Source organism: Pleurodeles waltl, chromosome 5 (assembly GCF_031143425.1).
Source record: "Pleurodeles waltl isolate 20211129_DDA chromosome 5, aPleWal1.hap1.20221129, whole genome shotgun sequence".
NCBI classification, from domain to species: domain Eukaryota; kingdom Metazoa; phylum Chordata; class Amphibia; order Caudata; family Salamandridae; genus Pleurodeles; species Pleurodeles waltl.
The window spans coordinates 1,426,871,522-1,426,884,707 of record NC_090444.1 but is presented as its reverse complement, the minus strand read 5'-3'; the positions used below and the strand labels follow the sequence as shown (position 1 = coordinate 1,426,884,707).

General features: G+C 42.0%; 1 protein-coding gene across 6 annotated transcripts in view; it reads left to right on the top strand.

Annotated features, from left to right (window-relative positions):
- FAM135A (family with sequence similarity 135 member A) overlaps nucleotides 1-13,186 on the top strand; it is an 863,965-nt gene that overhangs the window by 709,877 nt on the left and 140,902 nt on the right. For all 6 annotated transcript variants that reach the window (XM_069235714.1, XM_069235715.1, XM_069235716.1 and 3 more), the window contains one exon: nucleotides 117-227. In XM_069235714.1, coding sequence (XP_069091815.1) covers nucleotides 117-227 — 111 coding nt within the window. The remainder of the gene's footprint in view (nucleotides 1-116; nucleotides 228-13,186) is intronic.

Below are 13,186 nucleotides of genomic sequence, written 5' to 3'. Positions count from 1 at the left end.
CAAAGTCATTAGGCCTGGCTTTATTGTGTAAACTCCTGCGAACTGCATTTGTGAATGTACTAACGATCACAAACACTGGCATGCAATTCATCAGTTTAATTTATTTGGACTTACAGGTCTGTGGTTTATGCAGAAGTGGAAAAAATCTGGTTCCTTACTTCAGCTGACATGTCGAGATAACTCCGACCCTCGCCAAACCTTCCTGTACAAACTGAGTAAAAAAGCAGGTGAGATTTATGTCTGTTATGTTAATTTGAGTTTATGACAATTATTGGAGTAGTGTGTGTGTGTGTGTGTGTAATGTCAACCCACTAAACTTGAGCACAAAAGCTGTTGTACAAGCAATGATTTTAAACACTTAAATAGAATTATGTACATAATAAATCATACATCTTAGCATCCTCATATGATTCTTGATGCTGTTCATTTGGTATTTTACAATTTTTTTAAAGATTTTTTCTCCTTTTTACCCACTAAATTCAAATGTAGTCTATGTCCTTGTAGTTGGTAAATATTCATAAAATTCACAGGCTTTTAAGGTTGTGTGTTGGATGTATTTTTTCTGGCACAAGCAGTAGGCATTCCACAAAGATGCATGTGCTAAGTTCAAGCAGTATAGGCCTCTGGGGCCTGATCTATAGCCAACCGAAATTCTTTAACATAAATCTCCTGCTGACGATTCCGAGATGCCTGGAATGAAATTATATAGCCTCAAGCTGTAGCTTTGAAAGCTTCCCATTCTGAAAACAAGGATGCAGTATTCTGATTCTCCTGAAAAAAAACTCTTCTATATATATTCTCATATTTGTAATACACTCCTGATTACTAAGTAAAGATCTGTCTAACTGCCATCTAGGTCTCTCCTTGCTGACTGCTTCTATCTCCATTGTCACAATAATAGCTGAATGGTGTGAAAAAGCGTTTGCCCATATATATATGAACCATGGTTCTTTAATGTGCGGGACATCTTAAAAAGGTCTGGTCGTCAAGCTTTTTGATAACAATGTGAAAAGTAAGTATATTGTGTGGCTAACCGATGCTCTTCTCGCCAAGGATCTACTAGCTGAAGTCACCCTATATTGTATTCATGATTCTCATCGTTTTAGGTTTTACTTGTCCCTTTGTGCGGTTTAAGGTGTCTATAGTGATATCTTGAATATAGTTAAAATCTCCTCTAATAATAATGGGTCCCACTGCACTAATATCTATATTGTGTAATTGTATTAATGTCTAAATTAACTTGAGCTCCTGATAGTAATACTTTAAGCCATAGCCATCTCCCTTTAGGATCTCTAATGACCAACAAAACAACACACTAAATTCCCCTAAGGAATTTAGAAACCCATAAAAATATTTGATGAGCAAAAAGAAACTAAGGGCTTGATTTAGATTTTGGCGGCAACGGTCCCACCACCCGTTTTTCGTTTGAAAAACCGTCTGCCGCTATGACTGTCCGTTGGCCCTATTTAGATGGTGGCCGTCCATTAGGGTTTAAACTGCCCAAGTCCACCGACTCTCTCAAGGAATCCCAACTGCTGCAATGGCACCATTGGAAATAGTGGCTGACGGCGGTACTCCAGCTACACTTATCACCTAGCAGATTTGGATGTTCCCTACCGCCAAGTAAAAAATGGCTGTTTGACCTCTACTTTTGACTCGGCAGATTAGGGAGGAAAGGGGGTGAAAGCTCACCTTTTCGCCCAATTCCACTTCTGTTTCCGGCTGAACACCACTGGACAGGACCCTTTGTCGCTGCTGCCACGGGACAATGGAGAAAATATGACCCCCTGTCTCTAGACATGAAGGTAGGCAATATGAGCTCAGGACCACTGCAGACATATACATGTCACAGTGATTTTCTTAACTTGTTGTGGCATGCATATGTTGGGTACACAAGTGGGTCAGACACAGATGGGGACACACTGGTACACAACACATATCGAACACATACACAACTGCCATTATGGTATCAGTATTCATAGCCAAATGAATGCTGTCACCACAATGATGCTACAGTCACACTTGTCAACTGTGTCCATGTGTGCACATTGTAAGGGGATCTGTACCTGTCATGTTGTGCATCGAGTGTGTGAGTCAGTACGTATGTGTGAGAGATTCGATTGGCTGGGTGAGGGGGAGGGAGATGTATTGGGTGGTGTGTCTGTGTCAGTATGTGTGCACTTGCATATGGTGTGGATGTTGTGCTGCTACGTGGAACAGTAAGGTGAGTGTTGTGTGATGGTCGTTGTGATGGATGTAGTTGTGCTTGTGTGTATGTGTTTGTGTAGATGAATGTGTGGTTGTGTTGTGCATGGGTGCAGTGTCAATAGTATGTGTATGTTGTGTCGTGAATGTACGTCAGTGTGTTTGCGGCATGTATGTGTTGTGGTGGGACACCAATGGATAATGGCGTTTCTATGGTATTTTGTGTCATGTGTAATGCAGGGGGCACATATGTCAAGGGTAGAGTGTGTGTGTGACTTTTCTATATTTCACGGTTACTGCCATTGTCCGATGTCCATTGGGTCCAATGATGTCCTCCCTCCAACACCAATCCACTGCAGTACAACGCCTTCAAGATTGTAGCAGCTAAATACAGCCAGCAGGAACCCACCTGGCTGACGGCTAGGAAGAGCACTGCGCTGTGCCTGTCAGTGGCTCAACCGCTATACACCTAAATACGTCGGCAGGGCGCAGTCAACTTGATGGTCTTTTCAGGCCTGCCACTGCAGCAGTTTGGTGGTAACACCGCCAAGATCTAAATCAGACCCTAAGATCTTTAAAATAGATTAAGGGGAACCAGAGGTACGAATTCTGGAATTTTTAAGACAACATCCCTATGGACATGTTCCCTACAAAATACTTAATGCAGGTAATCAGGTTAAGTCTGTTTGTCCTAGGTTTCCTCATTTGTGGGAAATGTGAAATAACTCACATAATTATAGAGGATACTAGCCAGAAGTCAGGATAGACTTCCAGGCACACCTCCTTACCTTCTTTATACAACTAACTTCAAGAACACATTTTGCACTTTTTGTTGAACCGGATATTTGCAGGTTGTTTTCCCTTTGAAGAATTTTCCCTACCTAAGATTGTTGTTAAACAGGTGTATGTGTAGTTGTTCCTGTGATGCAAGGATTTGAAACACCACACAAAACCTTTCTGCATAGCTGCAAAGTTAACCTTGTGGGTGTTCCATGGGTTCCCATAGCCTCTTCATGGAACACTCTGTTCCTACCCTTTTCTTCTAGCAGAAACCTACTCATATGTAAAGGTTAACCAAACTTCATGTATTTTCCGGACTAAACAAGTTGAATTTATATTTGTAAAAGTTAATAAATCCTGTTTCGTTGAATTGCAATTTATGAAGGTGAATGAAACTTTTTATAAATATCCCAGGCTGCTCTTGGCCCCAAGAGGCAGCCATTTTCAAGGCCAGCTACTGGCACTTGTCACACCAACAAGCTCTATAAAGCGCCAGGGAATCCACAGCAGCGCCAGACGCGCTGAGCATCAGGAGGGGAACTACATGTCCCAGACTGCTCTTGGCCCCAGGAGGCGGCCATTTTGAAGCCCAGCTGCTCGCACTTGCCACACCGACGAGCGCTATAAATCACCAGGGAATCCACTGTAGCGCGTGCCGCATGCAGGACGCGCCCAGGCAAAGCCCGAAGGAGGCTGGGCTGGGCCACCCCCCTTAACATTTATTATCAAGTAGGCTTTGTTGGCTCCTCTCTACAGTTGTAGCCACTTTTGGGATATTTTATTGACTCATTTGACCATTAAGGGCCTATCCATCTATTAGGCATAGCACTATTGATGGGCAAAAGAAAAGGGACTGAGGACGGGGCTGGGGTGGTACTCAAGAAAAAAATACACAAAAGGCAGAAGCATGCGCAAATAATTGTGTAATGGAAAGGATTGATAATCTTTTGGTTGAATGTGAGGAAATTTTAACTTCTTCCCCGAATAATGTCTCTAAAGGCACCCTGCCCAGCTAGGCTGGGGGCGTGTCATAAGAAAATGTAAGATATGTTTAAAAAATGTGGGATATAGGTTTTAGCTCCTATATGGCAGTCGGAAGGGAGAAATGCTATTACCCACACTCGCTTAGTATCGGCAAATGAGTTATCACCTGCAGATAGTGATGCTCTTCAATGTAGCAATAGCTTCAGCCCTCTTATCGATACTTTAGACCTACACCACAATTCTGACATAAGTACGACAGTAGATAGAAAAGTAAACGCAGATTTGTCTCTAGCTCAGTATATCTCATGCATACAAGATCTATAGAGCGAGGTGTCTGAGCTTAAATCTGTGGTTAATTCTTTAATTTCAATGGTTAAACAATTAATGCCTTTAGATGCGATGACCATTATGGATCGTACTAACAGCTCCACACTCAATCCCTTAGGCCCCTCTGTGATGTTGCCCAAATTGCCCTTGACAACTTGTAGTCAGAATCATATTTGTGCTTCCTGCCCTGCCGCCGTCAGTTTGGTCCCTTGTGCTGGCCATGTTGCAGTATGCGGTAGGACTGGGAACTCTTGTCGGGCTTCTTTATATAATGGTTTAGGCTTGGGAAATGAACCAAGACTCTGTTGCCAACCTTCTAAACCAATGGATGATGATGTCCCAAATTGTGCTACACAGCCTGTTGCTGACCGGTTCAAATCTAACAACACTGCCCTAATGGTTAATTTGCCTAAATTGCATCCATCTGCCCAAAGGAATGGGAAAGAATCTGTCAAAAACAAGGTGATTAATTGGATCCGTCATGTGAGAGGCTGTTACTCTGTGATATGTTAGGATATAATCAAGGTAGTTAGAAGGCCTGATACACACTATGATATGATTGAGTTGACACTTGGGGACAGGAGTATGGTGAATGACTTGGTGGCCATAGATGCTAGGACAAGTGCCCCAGGGTACTCTTGTATTCAGTTTAAATTCCCCAGGCTCCCCTCGTATCATAGGGCCTGGTTTACCCACCATTCGGTGGGTAGCACATCTGCTCTAAACAAGAACAATTGACTTGGATTGCCATCTGAAACCCTTGCTGATTTACCATTCCGGGCTCCCACCTCACACGACACAACTAGCTCTGGTATGGTTGTTTCTTCTACCTCCAAAAGTAATTTTTCAACTCTTTTGGATAGACTTCACCAGTCAACTGAGGACCAGCTGGTCAGTTGTGACACTATTGCAGCCAATTGTGTGACATCTATGGTCAGGGTAGCTCATCAGAGTGTTGGGGTGCGTTATGTTTACTGAAATGTGGTAGGTTTAAGATCTGTTCCCCCCCCCTTCCAGCTTTTACTTCTTTTATTGAGGAACTCAACCTATGTCTCCTTCAGGAAACATGGTCGATCGATCCACTCTTTCGATCTGGATATTTAAATTTTTACATGCCAGCTCTCTCCAGTAGTAGGGCTAGACCCTCTGGTGGCTTAACTATATGGGCCAGAACATCATTAAACTGCCATACATGTCAGCTATCCATTGATTCCCCTGACATATTAGGCATCCAGCTATCATTTGAGGTAAATGCAGGTGTGATTATCCTTAACATCTATGCAAAAGGGGTTGGGGGGAGGGTCGGGCTTCTGAAACCCTTCAGGTTTTGGAGACATTCCTGCGGAAATGTCCTTGGCATAATTATGGAAGATTCTTTCAATGTCACGTTTGAAACTCTTGACTGGGATGATCTTGGGTTTGCTCATGAGGAGTATCGGGTATCATCTGTCCTGCCGTGTACATTCCACCCATTAAAAGGTGGTCGCAAGTTGCCGTCCAGGCAAAAACCTTGACTATTGAATTTGGACTCCGAGCACTCAAGGGCAGGGCAAAATCCGATGCCAAGGGCTGTCATACTTACAACAAGGTCAACCATAGAAGCTGAATTGATTATTGCGTGCTTGATATAAGAGGGTGGGCTTTAGTTATTGACATGACTGTTATTGAGATAACTGTGAGCGATCATAATCCACTCTCAGTCCACATGCTTGCCCTGTGTAACCTAATGTTCTCGATCAACACCCCAGCTATTTCATCTTTGAGAATCAGTTTGGCCAATGATAAAGTGGAACAAGGTATCGTCCCGACCAGATATCATTAGAGCTGTCAGTGGTATTTTGAAGACCTCATTGATGCATTTAGAGACGGGCTCCGCAACTTCTAGTGAGCAAATAAGTATATCTCATGCTTTTGCTTCGGGGATATTGCGGCCCATTTTACAGCAGGGATTGACTCTGGTGGTGGAAGGCCCAAGGGTAAACATCAGTGGTTTAATAAGGAATGTCGAACATAAAACTTTTAATCCAAGCCGTTAAGTCTAAGGATATAGTTGCTATTCTTTTAGCTAGGAAGTCTTATAAATTAGCTGTCTGTAAAGCTAAACGTGGGCAAGATGATAAGTGGTGGGCTGCACTCAATGATGCTTCGTGTGAGAAGAATTGTATCAGATTTTGGTCTTTGACGGCATCTGGTCCTGAGAGCAGTGCATTGAACATTACAATGAACATTGCTCCAGCGGGGTAGGTAGACCACCTTAGATGAATGTCCTCTGCTGATCATTTTAGTATGGTATGCGTACATAAAGATTTTTGTATCATTATTGACCTAACTCCTAGCCCTCCTCCGATGCAATTGTTTACTCTTTCCGATGTAGTGCACTCATTAGGTACTTTAAAGCAGGGGAGGGTGTCTGTTCTGGGCGGAGTTCCGGTAAACCTGTTTCTAGCTGATATTGAAGTATGGTCGACATAAATTACTAACATATCAAATGCAGTAGTGGCAGGGGCACAAATCCCTGAGTCATGGAAGGGTGCCATTGTAGTCCCTATTTTCAAAAAGGGCGATCGAGCCCTATCTTGTAATTATAGGCCAATTAGCCTATTGGACTGTGTGCAGAAAGTCTTCTGCCGCTGTCTCTTGGGGAAGATTTAAGATTGGTTGTCTGAGTGTGATATACTTAGTCCACTACAGTCTGTTTTCCACAAGAAAACTTCCACCATTGAACAAGCCTTCTGGTTTCTGCTTTTATATTGGAAGACAGTTTTTATTGGTAAGGGGAATTTGTATGTTGCCTTTGTTGATTTGAAATCCGCATTCAACCTAGTGCCACACAACAAGCTGTGGGAAGTTCTTTCTGGGATGGCATTCCCCGTGCACATTCTTGCACTATTAATACGGCTTCATGAGGCCAACTATGCACGTGTTAGATGGGGCGACATGGGGCAGCTCCCTGACAAAATTCCGGTGTCAAGGGGGGTACGCCAAGGGTGTGTCCTTGCTCCAACGCTGTTTTCTTTATATATTAATTATATTGTTTCCTTTTTACACAGGGTGGAGACAGACACACCGTCATTAGGCACACATGAAATTCCGGTCTTGCTATGTCTAAGGTCCCAAGCGGCTTACGGAAACTCCTTATGTGTTTTGAGGAATTCTGTTCCGCACAGGGTCTGGAAATTAATGCTTCCAATACTAAATTGATGCTGTTCGATCCTCATAGATCCTTCGAAGGGAAGTTTATGCTTGGAGATACTTTACTTCAGAAGCTGAACACATTTAGCTATCTTGGTTTAATGTTAGCAGAGAATGTGTCCTGGAAGCCACACATTGCGAAGCAGATGTTGAAACTAAAGCAAACTGCAGGGGTTTTAATCAAGGATTTAAACCTGTCATACACTTAGCCGTTACGCCCAGCACTCCAGACTTATGAAGCTAAGGCTGTTAGCTCTGCTCTTTATGGTGCTGAATTATGGGGTCATGCCAAAGCTCAAGAACTATCAACTCTTGAAAATCATTTCTTAAGAAAGCTTGTTTCTCTCCCGACTGCCACCTCTTTGTTCCCTCTCTTTAAGGACTTTGGCATTAAGTGCATAGGCTATAAGGCTCGCCTACGTCCTCTTTTGTATTGGCAGCGGCTTTGGACTACTACAGAGCTTGACTCCTATACTGCGGCCCTGCAGGTCATTTTAGAAACTGATTGCTCTCTTAGCATTCCTTGGCTCAGATACATCAGAGTCATTTTATATGCTTGGGCTCAATGAGATCTGGGACTCTACAACTACTGCCTCCTTTTCGTCGAAACATGACCTTAAAAAAACAGTACTGGAGGGTGGTAGGCTGAGGAACTGGGGGTAGTACTCCACGCCACATTGTCACGTGACATATGCAAATATGAGGCTTACTGGGATGTAATTCTGGACCCCAGATACAGGAAATTGTACTTCCAGTTTTGTGTAGGAACCTTGCCATTGAGATCATTTACCCGCCGTTGGTCATCTGAGGGGACAACCACTTGTCCAGCTTGTAATGCCCCTATCAAAAATCTCCCTCATGTTTTATTTGTTTGTCCTGCCTACACAACCCCTCGCAGGAAATGGCTCACTCCTGCCTGCAGATTGCTAGGAGTTCGAAGGTCCCTTGTTGCTCTTCGAATTCTCAGATCACACACTCGCTCAGCATTGGTTATCGCTGTCGCCAAGTTCCTTGGGGCAAGTTGGGTTCTTAGAGCAAAACTTTTATCCCCATTTATATGATGGGTTTCAGTAACTATGTATTGAAAATGCTTTCGAAGAGCACTCAGGGTTTATTCTTTTATAAATGTCCTCTAGCTATTGCATTTGTATACTTTTATAAATTTATATATTTGTGTGTTTTGCTATGTGTTTTTATGGCCCTCGTGTCCGAAATAAAGACTTTTGAATTGAAATTGAATTGAATGGCTCACTTCTAATCTAAGATTGTCACCATTATGTTTGAGAGGGGGAGCAAATGTTGTAAATCCCTGTCATCTGATAGACTTCTAGCCACAGATTCCTTATCTCCAAATATCCTCCAGCTGACAGACTGGATCCAGAAATTTTCTATCAGTACCCCGCTGGCCCTGACGTTGGCTTTGTTCATCTCCTTGTCAGCATTGGCTGCACTGAAAATGATCTGGGCAGTGCCTATAGAGGCACGACCCAAGTGCACTGTCAGTTCTTTTCTTTTTGTGCCAGTCGGGACAGATCTGGAGAGAGTTACTATCAGTCATTTTTTGATTCTCATTCTCTTCAATTTTTTGTCAGTTTTTTTGAGATTTTCATCTCCTGGTGTGTATGTGATGTCCCCTAAAAAGCGAACAGGCTTTAAAGTGTGTAGTGCTTGTTACAAGCAGATTTCTGCGATGGACCCTCATTTGGTTTGCCAGTGGTGCTTTGAGCGGGACCATGACTCCAAGGCCTCCCAGAACTGCCGCCCCATGAAACTGAAGGTGATGAGCGAACGGATCATGAAGTACCTTGCTGTCTGATGTAGGATGATGTCACAACGGTCTTGATCCCGGTTGCATGGAAGGTCCCAGGACCGCTCCGAAAGCGCTCCCGATGATCGTTGTCAAAATCCAACTCATTGGGTAAGCACCACAAGCAGAAGAAGTCTAAAACGTCAAATCAGTCTTTGACTTTCTAACCCTGGTCCAGGTCATAGGACCTGGCGCAGGAGTGTTAGCACTCTAGGATCACCTGTGGTGGCAGATCCTGTGCCAGGGTCTGCTCTGCGCCTCCCAGAGTTTCCCGGAGCGACCCCTGCCCAATTAAAGAGTTTTATGAGGCTATGCATCCCGTATTTGGGTGACCCGACCCTCTGGAGTGCCTTTGGGTCCCATGGGTACGGAAGAGGCCCATGCTCGTTATTCTCCAGTAGGTATGTCCTCAGCACCAGTTGGGCCCCTTGGATCCAGTGCTGAATCCTGAGCACCCCACAGGCTTGGAGAGGATGAAGATTACAACCAGGTCTTTGACTCTATTCATGGCCCTTCGCCAACCCCAGTCTGGCTTTTGCCCCTTCTGTGGTTATTGTAGGGGCTACTTATGGCGTCCTTTCCCGCCCAGCCACCAAGGCCAACAGGCTTTCCCACAGCTGCAGACGGGGTTTACATAGACCATGTGGGACCACCAGCCAGAAGTAGGGTGAGTCCATCACCCCCTTCCAGGGCAACCACAGCCTCCTAACCCTTTTAGTTTTAAAACATGGCAACAATGGTTTATTTCCTGCACATCTCCCTTCGTACCAATATTACTGTAGCAGTTGTGCTCAACACGCCGTAACAAACCTGTTGCAAGATGTGTATGTTTTTTAACAGAGAGAACCTGCCAACACCAATATATGTAGAAAGTAGCAGAGCACTGCTAACTGTAATCAAGCATATTTCATATATAATGGTCCAGGAACATGTAGCAACACAATCAATATAAATACCAAATGCATATGAAGCAAATAATTGAAAAATTAAGTCAGAAGAACATCCTTTACTTGACTTCTGAATGCACAATCAGTCTAATTTGTGTGATACTTAAAATATTTAATGCATTGATGACCTTAGTCAAATGAAGAGTTCAGTTGACACGCGTTTCGTTCCTACCCATGGACTTCTTCAAGGCTGGTAACAATAAGAAATGTAGAACTTATGTAAGCATATAGTAAAATCAAAACACCACAATGTATGTTAATTCCTAAACAACAAAAACTTACATGTCAACACCATATTGTTGCACTTATTACAACCATAATATACCATCACCACCAAGTGTGTGTCATTAGTCAAGGTACAAATTACCCCAAGAAATGACCAATGTTAAAACCAAACCATAGAACCTATAAGTTAGTATACTCCATGAGAAACCGTGAAATAACCACCACCTGAACTCAGATGCAAAAATGCATGCCATGTTATTAACTGCATTCCCCTGATGGGACAGAATTAGAAATTCAGTGATACATGGGAAAGGATATAGGTGTGTTCAAGAAAATTAAATGTGAATAAAGTTCGATGAATTACTTCTGCACCAACCAAATGGTATCAAACATGAGTCATTATGCGAACCGGATATCGACCATAAGTCCATATAAAACATCAACCATAGTTTCAAATCAGAAAACCTGGAAGGACGGTATATTGCATATACACTCAATCTCAGACATGAGAGAAAACTTTGCCCTCATACCAAGTACCAAACCAGAATAAAAGTACACTCATCATAACACTTAAGTTCTTATTGTCCTAATAATGCCTTCCACAGGTGATCCCCAAATTAATTTGAAGATCCATGTAGGATCTGATACCAATGCCCCTTATTTGAACTTTGCAAAACTGCAAAGACTGAACTGCCAATGACACAAAAAATTGTAGCAGGTTTCTGAGAAGTCAATCTGTAAACAATCTGTGAACAACAATATAATAAATAACTTGTGACAGTCTGTTATAGAGCTGGCATACAGTTTTGTTCTGTGGACATTCGGGACAAAAGACATTTATAAAGTATTTGATAGCTGCTGCACTTGTAAAATCAATCCAGGAAACTCACAATGTCCGTAATCCATCTGTATTTTGTCTTTCATATTGGTCCCAAATGAATTATAAAACAATTATAACAACCTTCCATAACTGTCACCATGTGTGTGCTCCTAACTGGCATTCCCTTACTGTCAGGAACCAGAATTTTTTATATTGATGATTTTAGACCATGATATCACTATTTTAGTAAGCGTTACACCTAAATATGAAAGTGCACAAACTTTGATTATCCTTCCAAATAGGGACAAGTGTAGAGCAAACCCTCAAAAAGTTGTAGTAATTTGTTGTGAATATTATTCTGTATTCCTTCAATTAGAGAAATATCCCCCCAAAAGCGCACTCAACTTCTGAGTGTTTTCTTTTGTAACCAATACTCTTCACCCACGGCTGAGCAGAACATGGCCAGCCTACCTTCGCCACCGGCTTGTCAAATATAGTGCCCGACTTACATGTTAAAAGAGCATTCATTTTAGTTAAACAATTTTCCCCAAAACGCCCTTAACTTCCAAACTATGTCTAATACTACTTGTTCGTAGCTTAACTGATCGTGCCAAACCTACCTTTGCCACCAGCGTATATCCCGGCTGCACTATCACATTGCATTCTCAATGCAAGTATGCATGAGTCAACCGTTATTTGAAAAACGCGTTTATGTGCAAACGTAACATAGACAACAACAAGTAATAGAAATAAAAAAACAAGAAACTATGCAGTGTGTTCCTGGGCCTTGCAAGTATTGAGCTAGCATCTAAAAAAAAATTCTCAATTTCTTCCGGGCCCTCGAAACTGTCAACTATACATAAATTGATAGTGTAAAAAAACGATCTGTGATTTAGATTCAATGGAAGTGTTGTTGTTTAAAGCTACATACTCAGAAAAACGCCCAATTAGACTCCTGCTGTATTGAAACAAAGTCAACCTAGAAGGCATCCTATGTGTAGTACCTTCTAAACAGACAGATGTGAAGATGAGACATCAACCAGACTAAACAGAAAAAAGGAGGCAAGAATAGAAAATATAGTGGACATGCATAATGGTTAGTCCCACATGATAGTGATGTCATGTTATCTATACGGAAAGGTTGAATCAAAAGTCATATTTAAATATTCCCTGCAAATATCAACAAAACAGTAATGACAAACATTAGTGACTGTTATTGAAATCAGATGTACCACATAACACGTGGAAACATTGGAACATATTTTTCCTTTTTTGCAACATATCCATATGTATAGTAATCAATTGTGCATTACCAATACATCATTTTCTTTGCCAAAAGAGGCGTAAACAGAATAATTATTGCATAGTAGTTGACAATATTAGTCATAGTATCTCTCACATTTTCTTTCCAATTCCAGTCAAAACATATAACAATTTCCCCATCTTGTGATATAGAAAATAAATGTCTACACATCAAAGGCAGTAAGTATGGTATGTATCTATCCATCACAAAAATGGTATAGTTCACTGTCCTAATTCATATCTTTCCCCAAAACCCTTAGTCTAATTATCCATCGGGCTTAATTTTTTCTTAGATCTGCCATACGGTCCCCACCTCTAGGACTGGACTTTATTTGGTTAATTCCCAAGAATTTTAAAGTGGGAAACTTAGATGTTAAATGTTCCTCATTCATGTGCCTCACCAGTGGGGAAGTCTGATCATTATTTTGCATAGACCTCATGTGCTCCTGTACACGTTCTTTCTGGGCTCGAATTGTGCAGCCCACATAAATTACTCCACAGGCATATTGTGTTGCAGTTGATGTAATAATCTATTGAAAATGATTTACTTCCATTGGGCTAACATTGTGTGTTTTGTGCATTGCTAAAGTGCACATA